The sequence below is a fragment of the Nematolebias whitei genome, chromosome 20, assembly GCF_014905685.2.
Source record: "Nematolebias whitei isolate Nwh7 chromosome 20, NemWhi1, whole genome shotgun sequence".
Classification (NCBI taxonomy): Eukaryota; Metazoa; Chordata; class Actinopteri; order Cyprinodontiformes; family Rivulidae; genus Nematolebias; species Nematolebias whitei.
The window spans coordinates 34,440,345-34,462,458 of record NC_056517.1 but is presented as its reverse complement, the minus strand read 5'-3'; the positions used below and the strand labels follow the sequence as shown (position 1 = coordinate 34,462,458).

The 22,114-nt window shown below is 40.8% G+C and overlaps 1 protein-coding gene across 3 annotated transcripts in view; it reads right to left on the bottom strand.

The window, feature by feature from the left end:
- Window positions 1-6,962: 6,962 nt before the first annotated feature.
- Window positions 6,963-22,114, bottom strand: part of ntng1a (netrin g1a) — a 141,952-nt gene continuing 126,800 nt past the window's right edge. Inside the window, exons 6-7 of one of the 3 annotated variants that reach the window (XM_037693786.1) lie at window positions 21,285-21,419; window positions 6,963-7,259 (exon numbers count right to left, since the gene is read on the bottom strand). In XM_037693786.1, coding sequence (XP_037549714.1) covers window positions 7,012-7,259; window positions 21,285-21,419 — 383 coding nt within the window. In that variant the 3' untranslated portion in view covers window positions 6,963-7,011. The remainder of the gene's footprint in view (window positions 7,260-21,284; window positions 21,420-22,114) is intronic. The other 2 variants (XM_037693787.1, XM_037693788.1) reach the window with 2 other exon arrangements.

Below are 22,114 nucleotides of genomic sequence, written 5' to 3'. Positions count from 1 at the left end.
AACCTCACAGGAGGGTCTGCCCTTCAGGACAGGACTCTGAAGGACCGTAATTCAAACAGCCAACTTTAAACCGAGACAAACGGAGCGCCCGTTCCACGTTTCCAGCCCACCTCTTAAAGTTTTGAGCCTCATCCCTCTTTAGTTTCTCACCAGTTCATTTGAAGCTTTTAAACTGAAGGGAGTTGCTCTGTTTTTGCAAGATGAACCCACGTGAAAATCACTTTTCTTCCCCTCCCTCCAGAGGGTCATTAGAGTCTTTGTTTGCCTGCCCACAGTGACCCCTTCTTCTGCTGGTGTTACAAACTCTGCTCCTTTGGTTTGAGGCGCCGAGCCCAAATGGGATGTTGTCTTCTCTGCGTAGCACATATTAGCTTTAATTTAGTTCATATTAACTTCTGTCAAATTTATTATAATTTATTTTTATGTAAAGTTCTATGTGTTCTCATCACTGTATGTTCCTATACAATGATGAAATTAGTTCTAACCATCAGCTGTCACGCCTGGGATGCACCCAGGTGGTGCAGTGGGCAGCTGCTCGTGTTTCAATCCTGCAACTCGTCTCTGAAAATAAAACCAGGCGTACACGTCTAAAGCTCCGACACATCGTGGTTCCACCAAATCTCTGCAGCGCCGGGGAGAAGTCGCCCTGACGGCGTTTTAAACAACGCATTTTCACCCGAACGTCCCTCAGTCTCACTCCTGTCACTGTCGCCTCTCAATCAGCTCCGATGTGACGCAGCTGCGGAACGACTCAAAAGCCTGGACGGCCATTTTGTGTTGATTTCCAACTGCTTCAAATTAAGAGACGGTTAACGAACCCACTGCAGAGCTGGGTTAAATGTTGAGAGAACAAAAAACAATGCGCGGAACGGGAGGAAAAAGAAGCAGCGGGCGCGCAGCACCCGCACTGTAAGGACAAGGAATCAGTGATCAATAAGTGCATTGATCATCACACAAACAAGCATAGCAGGAATAATACTGCTGCTCCGAGGTCAATACCCGTGGAGCTCATGAGTCTGCCGAGGCTGGCCTTCACTCTGCCTCCTACAGAGAACCAGTCAATGAACAGAATCACAGCGTGAAGATAAATCTGCTGATCGTGGATGATCTACTCATGAAGCTCACTAACCTGGTTCAGATGAATTAACAGGAAGCCCGATGCCGCACGTTAATAAACACAAACAGAGATGTTAATAATGTTTATGGAGCATTCACTCTGGGATTTATCTTCCGTATGTTTTTCAGCATCTTTCTCGTCCGGCAGTTTTCAAACCATTTCAACAAATCATAAATCAAACCCTTCAGCTCATTTAGGAGAGTGGTGCTGTGACTTCTGGTATTGGTGCAACTTTAGCTTTTTGAAAATTTTAGCCTTTTCTGCCATTTTTTCCTCATAGAAAATTAATTGAGCTCATTTTACATCCTTCAAATCTTTAAATCTGTTTACCGCTCCTTTCACATTTTGTTCTGCTTCAGCTTCTTTCAGCTTCATGGAGCAAATTTAAACATTTTTTTCAGCTACTTTCAGATAATTTCAGCTGTTTTGTGATTCTTTCAGATTCTTTCTGCTAACTAGAATATTTTTGTGCTTCTTCTAACTTATTTCTGTTAATTTCAGCTTTTTATGCGTTTCATCTATTTCGGCTACCTTTTTAGCGTTTTTAGCTAATGTCATCTGTTTTCAGATAAGTTCAAGTTTTTATGGTAATTTTTGCTACGTTAAGCCTAAATAACTTATTTACGCTAAGTTCAGGTTGTTATGCTACTTTCAGCTTTTTCTGCTATTTCAGCTACTATTTAGCAATTTTTATGATAATTTTAGTTTTTTCAGCTAATTCCCCCTTTTTAAGCTCATTTCAACTCTTTCAACTTCCTTTTGGTAGTTTAAGCTTCTTTCTGCCTTTTCAACTACTTTTCAACATTTTTTTTTTTCAAATTTAACCTTTTTTTCAGATAATTTTTACTTTTTTGTGCTGCTTCTTTCAGCCTAATTGATCAAACGTGTTCTTTCTGCGTTCTTCTGCTAATTTAAGCTTGTTCTACCTTTTTTTTTTTTTTTAGAAAATTTGAAACTAATTTCAGCTGTTTTCAGATAAATTCAAATTTTTTTAGATAATTTTTGCTACTTTCAGCCTAATTAACTTATTTATAGTAATTTCAGCTTTATGCTCCTTTCAGCTTTTTCTGCTATTTCATATACTTTTCAGCTAATTTTTGCCAATTTCAGCTTTTTTTTTTTTTTTTTTTTTAGCTAATTTTTTATTATTTAAACCTAATTGAGCAAATACGTGTTCTTTCGGCGTTCTTCTGCTAACTTAGGCTTGTTTTTCCATTTCATCTACAATCAGCACGTTTAGCTAATTTCAGCTGTTTTTCAGCAAGTTCTTCAGCAATAAGCATTCACATGCATTTTCGCAGGAAATGCAATTAATGAACTCTTTTCAATTAACAGCCCAGTTTAATGTTAAAGTTGCTGTATTGAAGTTTTCCGAGGTACAACAATGATTTACACACAAAATTGTTTCTGGTGAGCGCCATTAAATAAATAAAAATAGCTTTAAACTTTCAAAATTGGCACTAAGCAGCAAACAAAGCTAAAGGAGGGAGAGGTAAGTAAGATGTAAGGTGGTACGGCTGCAGGTGGTTTAGGATTTCTTCTTGGATCAAAGAAAATCTGAGGTTTTTTTTTGATGGAGACCTGTTGCAGGCAGCTTCTTTTGGAGGCGTGGAGTATCAGGAACTCTCCATAAAGTTGGATGTTTAACTTGAAAAGTCAAAGATTTCTTACCAGCCGCAACATAAAAATTCCAACATGGCTCCCAGCAAAATGATGTACTTTATTAAACCTGTGGAAGACAAACAGAAACACTCTACAACCTCTTATAAAAACACTATTTGAAAATGAAGTATATTTTCATTAGAATGAAATATTAGCTTAATGAAATGTGTGGATAAGTATTTAGTTTTATTTATTTAGTATGATATCGTGTTAAAACACATCTGATCCGTTTCCAGTATAGGGAATGTAGTTTTTAGTTCCACGCCTACAAATCCCAACCTCCACGCACTATTATAAAAAACAAGATGGCGAGGTTTCATTGGTTGAGGGCTGGTCACATGATAGGATAGGACTTCCCATTCGTCGACGGTGGTGACTCCTCCTGGGAGGTGTGGCCAAGCTCTGAAGAAGATGTGTGTTGTGTTCTACGCTTGGCGCCATTGTTTTTGAGCACATGGGGAGGTATTAATGGTCCGGGGCTGGTAAACGTTGTACCTTCCATGCGTGCAGAATAAACCTTCTTAAATGGACGGTGATCGCTTCTCCCGAGCCTGCTTCAGACATGAACAATATCTTAACAAATACATCAAACATTCAGAAGTACGTAGCTTTCTCTGTTGCAGAATCGCCACCTTAAAGAGATGGAGGGGTTGGAGTACCCCTGCAACCCTGGTAGAGTCTTCCATGGCAAACAAGCCTTAGGGGAGGGGTCAGACCAAGAGCTATCAAGAAACCTAGCTTAGAAATGGGAAACCTTGGCTCTTGAGGCTCATATGGGCTAACCCTAATAGATGCTACCTCCATGTGGGCCCACCACCTGCAAAGAGGACCATCGAGGTTGAGTGTTAATCGGGCGGCATAAACCCTTTTATATCCTCTTTGGTCCGGACACGACTTAGGGTTCCCCAGGAGGAGCTGCAGGGTGTTGCTTGGGTTTCTCTCCTGGACATGTTTCTATGTCTGAACCACAGTCAAGCAGTAGAAGATGGACAATGAGACGTTACTGACTGACGACACAGTCGTTTCTGCCAGAGGGGCTATAGAAGAGAACAGCCCGAGGTGAGGGATGGTGCGCTCCAAGGTGGGTTGGCATCCTCCACACAGTCCGGTGCATCAGCACCTGAGCTGAACCTTTGGTTTAAATTCACCCCACTGTCACGACACACTGTAGCTCAGGGGTACATTTCTATCTGTTCACTCTCTTTTATGCCTTCAAACAGAGAGTTTACCAGTTCCAGCAGCACAACTTAAACCCTGAAATGTGAACGGTTCAGACAAGGTTCTTCTTTCACTTCAGGCACTTTAGAGGATTTCACAGCAAAAGGAGTTTTAAATTAAATTTGTTCTTGAGATTTAAAGTGATTTCAGTGGCTCGGGCCCAGACACAAACAAGAAATATCTCCCTCTGTAACTTTGAAAACTACAAATCGATAAATGAAAAAGCGAGAATCTGCTGATATCTTCACTTGGACTTCAGAGGTTTTATCAGCTGAGGTCCGTTCTTCCAGCCAGGACTGAAAGAAATAACACAATAACATATATTTTTATCTAAACATTTGAGGTTATTGATGTGCTGCAACAAGACTCACTGCACAAGTTTGGCAGGGATGAAAGGGAAGAATAAATTTTGCCTTTAAGAGTGTTGGCAAAATATTTAATGGATTTGAATAAAACTCAGGAAGTAATGTGTGAAACTTAAATAAAAGCATAATATGATGATTACAAACACTATAAACTCACACTTGACTCACAACGGTGCATAGTAAACATTTCTAATGCTGAAAGTACAAAAAAGTAACATTTTTAGACAATATTGGTGGTTTCGTTTTGAATTTGACGGCAGCGGTTTGCCTCAAAGTTGGACCAGGAGCAGCACAAGACTGTAAAAATAAGAGATACAAGTAAGAAACAGCTGGAGGAGCATTTGGCAACTTCTTCAGGGGTCTCCACAGCGAGTCGTCCTCCTCCATCTCTGTCCTCACTCCATCTACCTCCATGTCCTCTCTAACTGCATCCACATATCTCTTTGTCTTTTTCCTGGCAGCTGCATTTCTAACATCCTTCTACCAATATACCCACTGTCCCTCCTCTGGACATGTCCTAACCCCTGTCCCTCCTCTGGACATGTCCTAACCACTGTCCCTCCTCTGGACATGGCCTAACCATCTCAGTCTGGCCTCTCCAACTTTATGTCCCAGTTGTTCAACCTGTGCTGTCTCTCTGATGATCTCATTTTTAATCTTATCCATCCTTGTCACTCCTAAGGAGAACCTCAACATCTTCATTTCTTCCACTTCCAGCTCTTTCTCCTGTCTTTTTGTCCATGTCTCTGTCTCCAGACCATACAACATAGCTGGTCTCACCACTGTCTTGTAAACTTTTCCTTTGACCTTTGTTGACACCCTTATGTTGCAAGTCACTACTGAAACTTTTCTCCATCCACTCCATCCTGCCTGGACTCTCTTTTCTCACATTTTCCTGGACAGTGGACCCCAAGTCCTTGAAGTCCTGCACCTTTGTGACCTCTGCTCCTTGTAGCCTCACTGTTCCACCTCCTCCCTCTCATTCACACACATGTACTCTGTCTTACTACGGCTGACTTTCATTCCTCTTCTTTCAAGTGCATACCTCCACCTCTCCAAGTTCTCTTCCACCTGTTCCCTGTTCCCACCACAAATCACAATGTCATCTGCAAACCTCATAATCCACGGGGATTCCTGCCTGACCTCATGTGTCATCCAAACCAGCCACTAGGGAGCACAAGCCAGTGTATCTCTTGTGCCGGTCCCAATCCCAGGTAAATGTTGAGGGTTGTGTCAGGAAGGGCATCTGACGTAGAACACTTTATAATGCGAGTTCATCGAAGCAGGAGTGGGGTGACTCTGTTAGAAGTAGAGGTAGGCACAAGTTCACACCTAAAACAATTTCACGATATCGCTCCTCAACAGAAAACTGTCAATGTCGTCAAAATAAAAGCAACGCTTTAGGTTTTGGACTTTTATTCACTTAAATTCTCAAGTGTTAAAGCAAGAACAAAACATTGACCATGTCCTTTGGTGGGCTTTTAGTACACTTTATTAATACTGGATATTTAAACTAATATTCTTTGATGCCAGCACGTTGCCAATACAAAGGAAAATGGACTGCACAACAAAAAGTAAATAAAAGAACAGATGAGGGAAGAAAAGAAACAAAAGAAATAAAACCGTTGCGTTTGGATGTCTTGAGGGAAGGTGGCCTGTTTTCCAGTCGCAGTTCGGCAGGTACAAAAGGACTACACGACGCTTCTGTCGGGGTTCTTATCGCAGCTTCCTCTCTGCTCAGGTGGAAACTCGCCTCTGAGCACGATCGGCCTCCGAGATGGAAACAGAATCCCACGGCTTTACTGGATTATCTTTTAGGAAGGCGGAGGAGGAGGGGAGCGACGAGGGGGGTCGTCTGACACGTGGGCATCGCTAACGTCGGACTGGTCAACCGGCGAGGGGCTTACGGGGCGGGGAACGTTCACGAACGCACAGGTCGGTGGTGGCATTGGGGAGGAGGGAGGGGCTTAACAGGAAGGAGGATGACAGAGAGACAGAAAGACCGGACGTGGACGAAGTTCAGTCCGGTCAGATTTTTCCTTCTACCCACAATGCACTGACAGCAAAGAATGCTTCCTGGTTCAGTTTTTTTTTTTTTTGTGGAACGCCGTTTTGTCTCCGAGGGCAGTCTTTGCTGCTCTTCTTGTTTTGTCTTCGTCGTCTGTCCAGAGCAAACGTTAGCTCGCAGAAGCACCCCAGAGGGACCACTGCGCAAGAGCTGATTGGCTGCAGCTGTTGTTGCCGTGGCGATGAGAGGAAGTGAACGAGTCTTGTCATCTTCAGTCGTTCCTTCTCAAACAGGAAGGAGCTCACGTACCTTGTATGGCTTAGAGGGGGATGGGGGGGTGGATGGTAGGTGTGGGTGTGTGTGTGGGGGGGGACTCACCGCTTTTTGTTTAATTTTCTTAACAGGCAAACGCTCAGTTACTCATACTTTTAATAATATTGAATCTTCTTTTCGACGTATATGTTATTATTTTTTATATATTCTTTGAAATCAAGTGGAGACTTTTTGTCCTTCGTTGTCTGCTGAGTCCGGCAGCAGAGAAGCTCACAGTCCCGAAAGCTTGAGGCAGGTCTTTTATTTTTTTAGGGGTGGGGGGGTAAGGTGAAGGCGGTGGGAGGCGTGTCACCCCCACTAAGGTCTCCTCAAAGCCAGCAGGAGGCCTCTCTCAGGAGCGCCGAACCCAGCGTCAGCAGCGTCAGCAGGCAGCAGAGGGAAGGGGGGGTCAGGGGGGCCTGTCCCGACTCTGAGCCCCGGCAGCCCCCCAGCTCCGACTCACAGCGGGGCTTCTCGCACAGCAGGCCCGTGTAGGCCGAGGGACAGCTGCAGTGGACGTTGTTTTCACACACCCCGCCGTTCTGGCAGCGCAGGAGCTCGTTGTCACACACCCGAGCTGCAGGGGGGCGGGGGGGGGGGGTATGGTAACAGAGGAGACACAAGTCAGAACGTTTATGAGAAACAAAGTATGATCAGAACTACAGCAGCAAACAATCAGTAAAAAAAACAGAAAGTTTGAGGTGATTATGACACATCCATCGTAGCAACAAGCTAATGTTGGGATAATTAATAAAAGTGTTTAAAATATGTTAATTTATCTCACTCTACAATAAACATAACTGTTCAGGTGTTTTACTTCACAGTGGACAGGTGTTGGAGGTAAAATGAGGCTGCAGAGGCGTGGGAACTTATTTTGGGAGCAAGACTTTAAAACACCCTTAAAAAAGACAATTGTGTAATTTATAATGTCTGACATTAAAACTATAGAACTGTGATCATGGCTTAACGCTGATTTTCTTATTTCTTTAACTACCATTTGAACATGTGTGTCCTCTGCCAGCCAACAGGGGGTGCTGTAGCATCCTCCGCACCCTTACTTCCCACAGGCTCACTGGGTTTCTTGTGGTAGAGACTGAAACTGTGTAAATAAGAGACTAAGTGAATTTTGAGTGTCTGCGATCAGGAAGTCGTGACGACTCTTTTCAGTTTCCAAAACGCGTGTTTATTTGTTATTTTAATATATATTGGGTCTGCTTTTTGTCAGAGCCGCCCTTGAGACAGATTGGAAACAACCGCAATAATTTTGTGACTCGTTTGAGAAAAAAACTTGCCGCGCACATTTGATGAATAATTTTTTTTAAAATGCACGAATGCAACTTGTGAGGAAACTGTTGCAAACGTGCCAAGATATCTTTGAGACACCGTGAGAAAGCCGTTCGACTTTTACCTGTGGACAGCTCTTTGGCCCACCTCAGCTTGGAGAGGATCTGATTGGGCTAACGAGCTAGCAGCTAACCCGAGCAGCAGCTGAGACTAAAGTGGAGAGCCGTTTTACAAAAACAACTTCAATCTCAAAAACTAGTAAGGCGGATAATGCAAGCACAGTTGTACAAATTTCTCCGTGACAGTTAGTTGAACACGAAGTTGTTCGTTTGGCTTATCCTGCAAAAAATGCTCCAGACTGCACCAGAAATGCTATAGCTAGCAAGCTGCTTTGGTTATATAGCTGCTGTTATGTGCCCTTTCAAATACAATTAAACAACAATCGATGAAAATAGATTTTTTTCATCTTGTAAAGTATAAATCAGCGTTTAGTTCACTGAGAATTAAACAGGTCCTCCAGTCAAAGATCTATCTGCAGCAGGTAAGATATTAATTAATTATAATCTTTCCACAGAACTCCATTTCAAAACTTCCAATGTTGGTTTTATCATAAAACTGTTTAAAAGCCCTGAGTTTTAACATTTTTTTAAATCAACTTTGGCTTACATGCCTTTAATCATAAATAGTTTAAACACTATTATATTTCTGCTTATATAGTTTTGGTTTCTATATAAACATATTACATCAATACACTCACGTTAAAACCAAACAAAGGAGCTTTTGCTTTCATTTAAACCGTTGATGTTTTCTTTATGCTAAGTTCATTTTCGTTGCATCTCTGCTGAAAGTTACGATAAAAAAAAATTAATTAAACGGTATAAACTGTGTATTCTGTACAACCTAAAATGCACCTTCAGCAAAAACAAATAACTTTGGAAAACTTACTGTTGGCCAAATCCAATTTGTTACAGCTAACACTCCAGAAAATATAATTTGGCACGCCTTCGTGAATACTAAACTTATTTTGTTCTTTGTTTTTTCGTCTTTCCCACCCGTGTTTAACTTCAACTCTTCCTCCAATGAAACGACACGCATCAAAACTTAAAATCGTTTATTTGTTGACCGCCGTCCGATTTCACCAAACTAAATCTCCTTCCACAGAAACCGCCTCCTTTCTCGGCGCCCGCGAGGCTTTTCCCGATCGGCGCTGAGCATTCGGTGAAATTGGGTGTATATTTAGAGCCGGGACGCCGAGGCCACTCTATTCCCATGGGAGGCAAGCTGTCAGGCAAGCTGGAGGCAAACAAAGCTGCGAGGCACAAACTAATAAACCAGCAGAGACAAATAAACAGCGATAAACACGGGGGCCACTTCTGCCCATTTCTCTCCTTCACGGGCACGGAAAGCAATCTGTGACGAGTCTGGAAGCTGAATATCAACCCTCGTTCTCTTAACAGGCCGGCGCCTCCCAGGAGCAGCTAAACGCAGCTCTGATGGGAAGCTTCCTCCGAACGCTCGCTTCCTCTTTGTGCGTTTCGCTGCAGAAAATGGAGCCGTGACGCAAAGCTAGAAGTAAAGAAGCCGATCTCCGGCTCTTGTTTATACGAAACAGACAAGTTCTGAAACCGACGTTTGGATCAATGAATCCACTCAGAGGAAACCGGAGGAGCGAGCCGGTCACTCAAAACCATTCGTTTCTTTGGTCCTTTATGCTTCAGCTGATTTTCAGCTGTTTTAACCTTTCAGGCATCAGAATGTTCGGCTTGTTCAAGAGACGGGTGGTACGACTTTCTTTTTTCCTCTTCATACTTTTTAAAATATTTACTTTTATTCAGCTTTTGGTTATGTTAACACAAATGTGTTTTGGCTTCAGCTCTTAGGTTTAGCTTATTTTAGCTTTTAGCTACTGTTTTGCTGGTTTTAACTTTTAGCTTAAAGCCTACAAATTTTAGCTTTTAGACCATTTAGCCCCAGTATTGCTCATCTTTTAGTCTTGGTTTTTCTAGTTTGATCATTTAACTTCAGTTTTGCTTATTTTATAATGAGCTGATGTTAGATTTTAGCTACTGTTTTGTGAATTTGAGCTTTTGGTCTCGATTTAGCTGGTTTTAGCTTTTAGTTTTATTTTTTTCTAATTTTAGCTAATCTTGTGTTGGTTTTATCTTTTAGCTTCAGTTCTACAAATTTTAGCTTTCAGCTACAGTTTTGCTAATTTGACATTTAACTTCAAATTTGCTAATTTTATCTTGCGCTAACTGTAGATTTTAGCTACTGTTTTGTGAATTTGAGCTTTTGGTCTCAATTTAGCTGGTTTTAGCTTTGCGTCTCAATTTTTCTCATTGTAGTTTTTAGCTATTGTTTTGCTGGTTTTAACTTTTAGCTTCAGTTCTACAAATTTTAGCTTTTAGACATGGTTTAGCTAATTTGAACTTTTAGCCCTAGTACTGTTAATTTTAGCTTTCAGCTATAGTTTTACTATTTCGCCCATTTAATGTAACCGTTTGGCTAATTTTATGTTTAAGCCTGAGTCTTTCTAGCTTTATCTGTCAGCTACAGTTGAGCAAATTATAGCTACTGTTTTGTGAATTGGAGATTTTGGCCTCAATTTATACGGATTTAGCTTTTAGTCTCAATTTTGCAAAATTTAGCTTTTAGCTATTGTTTTGCTGATTTTATCTTTAAGCTTAATTTCTACACATTGTAGCTTTTAGACATGGTTTAGCTAGCCCCAATATTGCTCATTTTAGCTTTCAGCTATAGTTTTGCTAGTTTGACCTTTAAACTTCTGTTTTGCAAATTTTATCTCGAGCAAATTTTAGATTTTAGCTAGTGCTTTGTGAATTTGAGCTTTGACCTAAATTTAACTGGTTTTAGCTTTTGGTCCTCATTTTTCTAACTTTAGCTTTTAGCTATTGTTGTGCTGGTGTTAACTTTTAGCTTCAGTTATACAGATTTTTAACTTTTAGACGTGGTTTGCTAACTTGAACTTTTAGCCTTATTTTGACTTGTTTTAGCTTTTAGTCTTAGCTTTACTGATTTTAGCTATTGTTTTGCTAATATGGGATTTTAGCTTCTGTTGCTTAATTTTACCTTATTTTTTTACAAAATGTAGCTTTTAGCTTAACTTTGCAAATTTGAGCTGCTAGATACAGTTTAGCTAATTTTAATTTTTGTAGTCTGTCTTGCTGCTTTTATATTTTAGCTTCAGTTAGCAAATTTGAGCTTTTAGCCTCATTTTCACAGGTTTAGCTTTTAGTCATAATTTTTTCTAATTTTAGATTTTGGCCTTACGTTTGCTAGTTTTAGAATTTAGCTACAGTTTAGCTAATTTTATCTTTGGGCCTCAGTCATTTTATCAATTAAAAAAAAAAAGTTTTACTTTTTGGAAAGCAGGCACAACAGAACTGCGACACTGGACAGTTTTTTTTTTCTCCAACATTTAGATTTTTGACCCAGAAACCCATTGAAGTGTTGGTGATGTAAGAAACTCTCGTCTCATCCGAGGCCAGGGGGATGATGGGTAAATTTACAAAGATTTAGATTAAATCTGCACCTCCTTTCTGCTTATTAACCACAAATTATTTCATTAACAGCTAAAAAAAATCAGTTGAGAAATTTAATTTGTAACCAGAGAAATTTCATTTCCTGCAAAAATACAGTGTGAATGCTTATTGCAGAAGAACTTGCTGAAAAACAGCTGGAATTAGCTTAAAACATGCTGAAATGTAGCTGAAATGAAAGAAAAAGCCTAAACAAGCAGAACAAAGCAGAAATAACACATATTTGCTGAATTAAATTTAAATAAGCAGAAATTAGCACAAAAATTTGGAAATCAGCTGAAAAAGCTAAAATTAGCAAACAAAAACCCTGCTAAAAATTAGCTGAAACGGCAGAAGGAATCGTAACCTATAAGAAGGAAGTGGAAGGACCTGAAATGAGCTAAAACATGTGGAATTAGCTGAAAAAGCTAAATTTAGCACGAAAATAGTTAATTTTAAGCTGAAATAGCAGAAAAAGCTTAAAGTTAAGCAGAAAAAAGCTGAAAGGAGAATAGCAAGCTGAAGTTAGCATAAAGAAGTTAAGTAGGCTGAAAGTAACAGAAATTATCAAGAAAAAATTGAATTTATCTGAAAACAGCCGAAATTAGCTAAAAATATTCTAAAAACTTGCTGAAAATGCAGAACAAGCTTAAATTAGCAGAAGAAAGCAGAAAGAACACGTTTGCCCAATTAGACTAAAAGAATGAACACAAAAAAGAGGAAATTATCTGAAAAAAGCTGAAAGTAGCCAAAAAAAAAAAAAAGAAGCTGAAAAGTAGCTAAAAAAAAGAAGAAAGAATGTTAAATTACCAGTAGGAAGTTGAGAGAGCACATTTGTGCGTAATTAGGCTGAAAAAAGTTCAAAGGAGTGCAAAAAATGTGGAACTAGCTGAAAATGCTAAAATTAGCACAAAATCAGCTAAAAAGTAGCTGAAATAGTAGAAAGAGCTGAAACTTGCAGAAATAAGCAAACGCATCATAACAAGCTGAAATCAGCAGAAAAAAGTTAGAAGCACAAAAATGTTAACAGAAAAAATCTGAAAGGCGCACAAAACAGCTGAAATAAACAGCTGAAATTAGCTGTAAGTAGCTGAAAAAATGTTTACATTAGCACAAGGGAGCCGAAAGAAGCTGAAGCAGAACAAAATGTGAAAGGAGCAGTAAAAGGTTGTAAATACGTCTAAAGATTTGAAGGATAAAATGAGCTCCGTTCATTTTCTGAGGAAAAAAAAATGGCAGAAAAGGCTAAATATTTCAAAAAGCTAAAGTCGCACCAAAACCAAAAGTCCCAGTAACCTTCTCCTGAACGAGCTGAACGTTTTGATTTAGGATTTGTTAAAATAGCACAAAAATTGTGGAACGAGAAAGATGCCAAAATACGTACGGAAGAAAACTAAAATCACAATCGTGTGAATGCTTCATAAACATTCACACTATTAAGATTATTCAGGAAACAGCAGGAAGATGTCAATTTCAGCAACTGTTTATGAAATATTTATGTTTTTAGCGCTGCACTCGACGTGCGTATTGAAGCTATGTGCTTAATAATATTCACTGTTCAAAATGAAGAGCCTGCACGGTGAGTTCTAGCTGAATTCAAAGGTAAGTCCAGGTAACGGCCGTTCCTGCGGGCACGGAGCTTCACTGGCCCCCAATTAAGCAAAGCTGAAGCCAAACATGAAACACGGCGTTGATTATTTAAAAACGAGCATCAATAACGAGTCGTGTCAGACGTTCTGCGAGATTAAAGGCGTTGCAGCTCCAGCAGAGCCTTAAAGCGAGGTTCTGTTCGGAGTTCTCGGTGCTCTCATCGACTCTTCCACATCACCGTGGGTAAACAAAGCGGCGCCGGCAGTAAATGACAAGATTTGTTGTGTTTGCTTTTGATATGAGTGATAATATTTGGAGAGGGAGCGCCTGTCTGGGAAAGTGATGTGTTTGGCAAGAGATTGAAGATTTTAATTGCATTTTTCTGTCTGAATGCAAATTGGTCTTGAATGTAAAATCTGCTTTCAGGAGTGATGCGAGAGAAGTTTTCAGACTTCTTTGTCTTTTTTTCTCTGGAAGCCGTCGTTCACGACTGGTGGAACTATTCTGGGTCTGGAACTGTTCACGGTTCGCACCGACGTCTTGAAGCGTTCCGACGAGGTGAATGAACCGAGGCGGAGCTGCTACAAGACATTACAGATGAGGGTGTTATAAACCAGACATGGGCAACATATGGCCCATGGGCCAAAAGTGGCCAACTTCCATCCGGCCCCAAAACAAAACGTAAAACAAATTTTAAATCATTTGATGAAAACCTGCATCAAGTAAACTTAAACATATTGGACATAAACATTAAAACCTTGATATTAAGATAGGCACAACTTTTTTTTTTTTTTTTTTTAGTCCTCCAGTTTCCAGAACTAGACTTCATTTTATTTTTTATATTTAAGCCGACAAATTTGTTGCCACAAGAGCTAACTTACAAAAAATACTTCCCATAATCCAACTATGTTCAGTCAGGTCATCTGGACAAATTCTTTCTTTATTTGCTGAGATGTTTCATCCGTCATCTAAAGGACTTCTTCAGTCTGAGGAGCCACAAAAACAAACCGATCCCCACAAACAGCACACTTCATAGTGGGAAAAAAACAGTTTGCTGGTGCTAAGATGGCCTCCGGGGCCACCTTCTCCCCTGTCAGCTCCTCTGAGACCGTCATACCAAAGTGGTTCAAAACACCAAAGTTCATGCTCAATAATCCAGGTATAAAATCCAACAATGTTCAGGAAGGTCATCTGGACGTTTTTTTTTTTTTTTTCTGAAACATTTCGTCCTTCATCCAAAGGACTTCTTCAGTCTCAGAGGAGATAATGGGGGAGAGGGTGGGTCCTGGAGGCCACTTTAGCACCAGCAAACTGTTTTTTATCACTATGGAGTGAGCCGTTTGTGGGAATCACTTTGTTTTGGTGGCTCCTCAGATTGAAGAAGTCCTTTGGATGAAGGACAAAACGTCTCAGCAAAAAAAGAAAAAGAAAAAAGAAACCGTCAAGATGACCTGACTGAACACTGTTGGACTTCTACCTGGATTACTGAGCATGAACTTTGGTACTTCCTATAATCCAAAAGAATATCGGGGAGTAAAACTTTGATTTTTACTCCTCGTGTTTCCAAAACTAGACTTTATTTATTGTTTTTTTAAATATATTTAAACAGACAAATTTGCTATCATAAGAACTAATTTACAAAAAAGTACTTCCTATAATCCTAAAGAATATTCGGGAGACGTGGTTTATCAAACATGCTAACCGTGCTACAACAAGAAAACCCTAGAAAAAGTAATCTAGATTATCCATCTGAAAGAACATTTATTTTTCAAATCTCCATGCGGCCCTCTGATTGCTTAAATGTCTCATTTTGACATTCTATAAAATAAAAAGCTGCCGCTATTCAGGCTAGTGGCTAGTCAGGTCGCGACCAAATCCAAAACGGATTGGTGCCATCTTAAAACCTCTCCGGACGCAATAATGTCACAGCTAAAAGCTAACTATTAGCTTGTCTGTGTGGTCAAATCTAACCGTTTCTCCAGACTGTGGATTCAAGAGCTATTTACAGCAGGTAAGATACTGACTGCTCATAAACACTCCACATAGTCCCACTTAAAAAAAAATAAAAAAAAAATCCAAGCATTTGATTTTAAATTTCGGTTAAAAATCACCTCCAAACTCTACGTGTCGGTACCTTTTCAACAGAACTTGAGTCCATTCCAGCTCGGTAAATACCTGCAGTCACTCATTTCACCTGAGGTGAGATTGACACAGCCGAAAGCTACATGCAGCCATGTTTCTGAGCCATCATGATACCGATTCTGTTGCCTTCCCAGTGACACAGTCAAATCTCTGCAATGTCAACCCAAAGACAGACATCAACAAGTTCTCTTTGCAAACATCACCATGTTGGAAATGGCTGTTAGTACCGGTACACCCTATTTTTGCTTCCTGGCACCCCCGGGAGATCCTCCCCACCTCCTACTTCATTTTGCACACTGACTATATATAACAAAGTTTCAGCTGTGAGCTAGGTGTAAACAAAACCTACAGAGAAAGTCTGATCATCCTGATCAGCTTCACTCAAATAGGCGCCTTCTCCTTTGTCTGTTTTCATCTGCAGCACCTCGTGCCTAAAGTTCCTGTGGTGGACGTAACATCATAGATTAATCTTTGATCACTGGAGGAAACTATACTTTATTAACAATATAAAAACTAGAAAGCATAGTTTCCTAAAATGATTAGGGCGGTTGGTTTACATGTACTATAGTATATACAGGTGCTGGTCATAAAATTAGAATATCATGAAAAAGTTAATTTATTTCAGTAATTCCAGTCAAAAAGTGAAACTTGTATATTATAATCATTCATTACACACAGACTGATATATTTCAAATGTTTATTTCTTTTAATGTTGATTATAACTGACAACTAATGAAAACCCTAAATTCAGTATCTCAGAAAATTAGAATATTGTGAAAAGGTTCAATATTGAAGACACCTGGTGCCACACTCTAATCAGCTAATTAACTCAAAATACTTGCAAATGCCTTTAAATGGTCTCTCAGTCTAGTTCTGTAGCTACACAATCATGGGGAAGATGGCTGACTTGACAGTTGTCCAAAATAAGACCACTGACACCTTGCACAAAGAAGGCAAGACACAAAAGGTCATTGCTAAAGAGGCTGGCTGTTCATAGAGCTCTGTGTCCAAGCACATTAATAGAGAGGCGAAGGGAAGGAAATGATATGGTAGAAAAAAGTGTAGAAGCAATAGGGATAACCACATCCTGGAGAGGAGGTGAAACAAAACCCATTCCAAAACGTGGGGTAGATTCACAAAGAGTGGACTGCAGCTGGAGTCAGTGCTTCAAGAACCACCACGCTCAGACGTATGCAAGACAAGGGGTTCAGCTGTCTCATTCTTTGGGTCAAGCCACTCTTGAACAAGAGGCAGCGTCAGAAGTGTCTCGCCTGGGACTGCTGTTGAGTGGTCTAAAGTTATGTTCTCTGATGAAAGTAAATTTTGCACTTCCTTTGGAAATCAAAGTCCCAGAGACTGAAGGAAGAGAGGAGCGGCACAGAATCCACGTTGCTTGAGGTCCAGTGTCAAGTTTCCACAGTCAGTGATAGTTTGGGGTGCCATGTCATCTGCTGGTGTTGGTCCACTGTTTTCTGAGGTCCAAGATCAACGCAGCCGTCTACCAGGAAGTTTTAGAGCACTTCATGCTTCCTACTGCTGACCAACTTTATGGAGATGCAGATTTTGTTTTTCGACAGGACTTGGCACCAGCACACAGTGCCAAAGTTACCAGTACCTGGTTTAAGGACCATTGTTGGTATCCCTGTATATATGTGTATATATGTGTGTGTGTGTAAACTGATGTCCATCTTGGACTTTCTATAGTGACTTTTCTTACGCCTATGATGCAGCCACACACCAAAATAGAAGCCGGCACGTTGCTTTTTTTTAATTATCCAGCTCAGAAGACCAACAGAGGGCATTTCCAATCCTCCTCTTCAAGCAGCAACGAGGAACAAAAAAGGTTATCTTGAATTATATCAAATGGTTGAACTTGACAGAGTTTACTGAAACTTCTGAAATGCGGGTACGCGCTCAATATCAACACTTCTGAGTGTAAATGTGTACATATACATCAAAACTGCTGGAGTACATGGACGAATTCAGTCACTTTGTTTTTTTTTAATCACTAATTTTGCAACAGGTTCTTAATTTAAAGAAATTGAAATATGTACAATTTGTTTCTTCAAGTATTGTTTTTGTCTGTGACTTTGCAATGAGTCCCTTTACGGTTTTGAAATCAAATAAATCAATATTTAAAGCAAAACGAAGTGTGAGTTTCGTTTTTCTTTTGCCACAACTGGATAATTTCACTGAACTTCATGGACGAATCATTCAGCAGCGTTGGAACGCGTCGTTAATGTTTTTAAAAGTTACAGATTTCCTTCAGTCTCCCTGCAGGAGACGACGTTTGAGGCACGGCTACAGAACAGAAACGCAGTGATGCTTGTTTGAACGTCTGATCACTGTTTTGTGGCTGATCAGGAAAAGCACGGACTCTTTCTGTTTGCATGGGTTTTTCCGTCTGTTTAACTTGGCCGTGCCCACAGCTGATTCACTCGCTCCTCGCAAACGTTTCTTTTCTGCTTCTTGTGGAGTTCAGCGTTCTCTGCTGCAGGATTTGTATTTATCCAGAGAAGGCATGGGACGTGGGCCAGGCCTGTTTCTTCTTCCCTTCACACGTGCTCTTCGTGCAGAAACAGATGTGCACGTTGACAGCCTGTTTACCCTCTGCACACTGAATGCATTAGGAGCTGACTAACAAGTTGCAGAAACAAAAGATCCATCTGCGGCAGAACGACTAAAATAAACCGGTTTATTTGACGCTGAATCTCAATCACAACACTCCGTTTGTTGCGAGGTGCAGAAAGGAAAGGATGAATTTGAACGACTCCATGTTGGAGAAGAAGTCTGACTGGTTTGACGAGCTAATGGCTAGTCCGAATGCAGCCGAGGTCAAAGTGGATGCTGTTTTTGAAGCTCTATAAAAGTTTTGAGACATTGTTTTTAAACCGGCAGCAAAGGTTGTGGCTTTTCATGGTTGGTCAGAAAGCTCGCCCTGTGCAGATCAGAGACCGGTTCAGCTCATTGTAAATAAAGACTTGTTGGAAAAAACAGGAAGTTTTATCGTTCTTACGTCAGGCATCTCTCTCCACAGCCACCTCTTCCAGCTCTCCTGGGACTCCAAGGTGTTCCCAGGCCAGCCAAGAGACATAAGTCTCTCCAGCATGTCCCGGGTCTTCCCTGGGGTCTCCTCTCAGTTGTACATGCCTGAAAAACTTCCACAGGGAGGCGTCCAGGTGTCAACCTTACCAGATGCCCGAACTACCTCAACTGGATAACTGACCTTCTCACCCTGTCTCTATGGGAGAGTCCAGCTACTCTGCAGAGAAAACAAATTTAGACCGTCTGGATCCTGAGCCTCATTCTTTGTCACTACCCAGATTCCTTGACCACAGGTGAGGGTAGGAACATAGACCAGAATGGTGTACCACAAGGCTCAGTCTTAGGACCCACCCTCTTTACAATCTACTTAAGTAATGTAGGTCAGATCATCCCTGATGCATCCTTACACTTCTATGCCAATGATACATTGGTTTATTGTCGAGCTAAAACAGTTGCTAAGGTTTTCCAGCTTTTACAGTCTGCATTCAACATCATCCAGTCTGATTTGTTCCGTCTCAAACTGGTGCCAAATGCTGATAAAACCAAAGGGATGTTGTTTTCAAATAGGAAGTTGGTACCAGCAGTCCTTCTCTCCATCTCATCTACAAATGGTGTTCCTATTGAGTTTGCGGTGTTGAGCATCTTATAAATACTTTGGAATCTTGGTCGATGCACATCTCTTAAGCCTCATGTCAAAAACGTGGTAAAGAAATTGAGAGTAAAACTGGGTTTCTTTTCAGAAATAGATCTTGTTTAACTCTGAATGCTAGGAAACAACTTGTAACTGCTACTTTCCTTCCTTCCATTGACTACAGAGACATTATTTACATGAACACTCCTACAAGCACCTTGCAGATGTTGGATGCTGTCTATCACGGTGCGCTAAGATTCATAACTGGCTGTAACTACCGTACCCGTCACTGCACCCTGTATTCACTGGTTAACTGGTCATCATTAACTTCACGCAGACTCTCCCACTGGTACATTTTCATCTTTAAACAACTCCTTGGTCTGTTGCCTTCATGCATCTCCTTCTACATGTCACGTCGTCAGTGCAGCTACAGCGTGCGCGCTCAAGACATCATTACCTGCAGCGTCCCCTCAGTGCGGACTGAACTAGGCAAAAGGTCTTTTCTTACTCCGCTCCCATTTCCTGGAACATCTTGCAAAAAGATCTGAAGCTCTCGACTTTGACCTTTAAGGGATTTTAAATAATTGTTAAGTTTAATGCAAAAATCAACGAAGACGTGTTCCTGTTTTTAGTATTTTACATCGTTTCATTTTATGGCTGTTTATTGTTGTTTGTACCTCATTTGTGGTTCTTTTGTTTAAAACAGGTCTCTCTTGTAAATGAGTCGTGACTCATTGAGACTAAACTGTTGAAATAAAGGTTGAATGAGACCGACCAGTAAACAGAGAGCTTCTCCTTGCAGCTCTGCTCCCTCTTCACCACAATGGACCGGCACAGAGTCCACAGTACTGCAGAAGCCACACTGATTTATCTGTAGATCTCCTGCTCCATTCTTCCCTCACTTTTCAACAAAACCCCGAGATACTTTAACTCCTCCCCAAACCGGAGAAGACAGTTCACACTTTTTCGACCATGACCTCAGATGTGGAGGTGGAAGTGTGTATTTTTTTGTTACAAGTAAATTTGTCTGTAAATCATCAATCTTGTATTGTGTTCCAGTTTAAGGAGTCGTTTGTGCAATCGGGACACGGCCCAAAAAGATAATCTGTGATCATTTGTCTTTTCAGATTGTTTTTTTTTTTTTTTTTATCAAATTGAGCTATTTTTCAAGAAAACAGCTGATAAATCTCTGGAGACATTGTTTTCTGTTCTCACCCTTGTAGACAAACATGACAAAGAGCATGCACCGTTTTCTCATTTAAACTCTTTCACAATCAGAGTTTGTTCAAAGAGATATCTACAACAGGTAACATATTAATTGTTCATAAATCTTCCACAAAACTCCATTTCAAAATGTCTAAAAATAGCTCTAAGGTTTCTGAAACAAAATTTTAAGGTTGTTCTGTGTGAATTATGGTGACGAACATTTAGCTGCTTTATGTGATAAGGGGCTTTTTCCCCCCATCTTGTAGAAAAATGCACACTCGGGTTTCTAACGGCTCATTTTGGGACGTTTCCATTTGACTAATTTAATTCTGCTACATCTCACTGAATGAATATTTCAAACGTAATAAATATCTGTAAGAAAGCAGCTTCCATCCAAAGGAGCTAAAACAGACCTCCGCTGGAAGTTAATCTGAAACTCGTGTCATGTGTCACATCCAGAGAAGCTTAGTAATTTGTGCCGGCAGCATCTCTTTTTATATATTTAAACCTCTTTGTCAGAAAGTTAAAATCCAGCTCCCTGAAGCTCCCTTCTGTCTGACTGCAGGTTTGTAACTGAAGCTCGACTTGAAGCAAACAATGACAAATGGGTGACAAATGGAGGAAAACAAAAGACAACATGGAGCATTATTTGTGAGGGAAACAAAAACATAAAAAAAATGGCTTGGACCTGAAAATAACTTGCATTCTTCTTAAAAATAAAAAAAAATGGACGTCACTATCCTGCTGGCATGAGGATCACAGGCAGCTTGTCAGGCGGTCAATATTGACTCAGCTGTTGTGTTGATGGTGTGCGACACGCGCGGGTGACTGAGTCATCAAGCGGCATGCATCCTGTCATTTCCTTTGTTGTTTTTGCTGTTTGAGCCATGATGGGCACCTGGCTGACCTTACGCTGCAGCCGCAGCATGTGAGAGATGCAGGTTCAGGGAATGAAAACGACGGCACAGAGAGACGGTGGACTGGATGGCTGTCACTGTGTGTGCGGTTTGTGCGGCAGCGCAGCACATTCCTCCAGCCAAAGCTTGGAAGTCACAGAGAAAACAAACACCAGAGAGAGTTGGCAGGAGACAGAGCTGTGTGTGTGGAAAGGGAGGGGGGGGTACAGTCAGGAGCTGCGTTCAGGAGGGTTTGCGGTTCTACTTACATTTGCAGCCATTGTCCCACAAATAGCCGGGTAGACACTCCTGACACTTGGGCCCCGTAGTGCCCTCCTTACATATACAATATCCTGTGCCATTACAGCGATCACTGACTGAGCCAACGGGGTTACAATTACACTCTGGAAAAACAAAACACACACACACACACAGACTGGAGAACAGGGCTTGGACTTCCCGACACACGTCTAGGAATCTCACAGTCCTTCAGCTCTGCTGTGAGCTCAACAAGCTGCATTTCCAACTGATAAAACACAGAGCTGGTAGATTTTAAAGGTTCATACAGGAAAAAAAAAATGCAACCATTTCAACGATAATGAAGACAGAATGAGAGAAGAAGTTGGTTTGAAATGCATAAATTATTTAAATCATGCAATCCCTACGCTGCGCCAACAAAACTGGAACTCGACGGGTCCATCTGAGACAGGTTCAGCTGGAGCACCACTAAGAATAATGGCAAAGACAGAGAAACTAAACGAGTACCATGGAAACCGGGTCTGAACCATAGAAACCACACCAGGACCATAGAAACTACATTTGGAATTGAAACTTCAACTGAACTTTAAACTACACACAGATCATAGAAAGTTTACCTGGACCATAGAAACAACACCTGGACTACAGAAACAACACCTGGACTACAGAAACAACACCTGGACTACAGAAACTACATCTGGACTACAGAGACTACATCTGGACCATAGAAACTACACCTGGACCATATAAAACTACACCTGGACTACAGAAACCACACCTGGACCATAGAAACTACACCTGGACCATATAAAACTACACCTGGACCACAGAAACTACACCT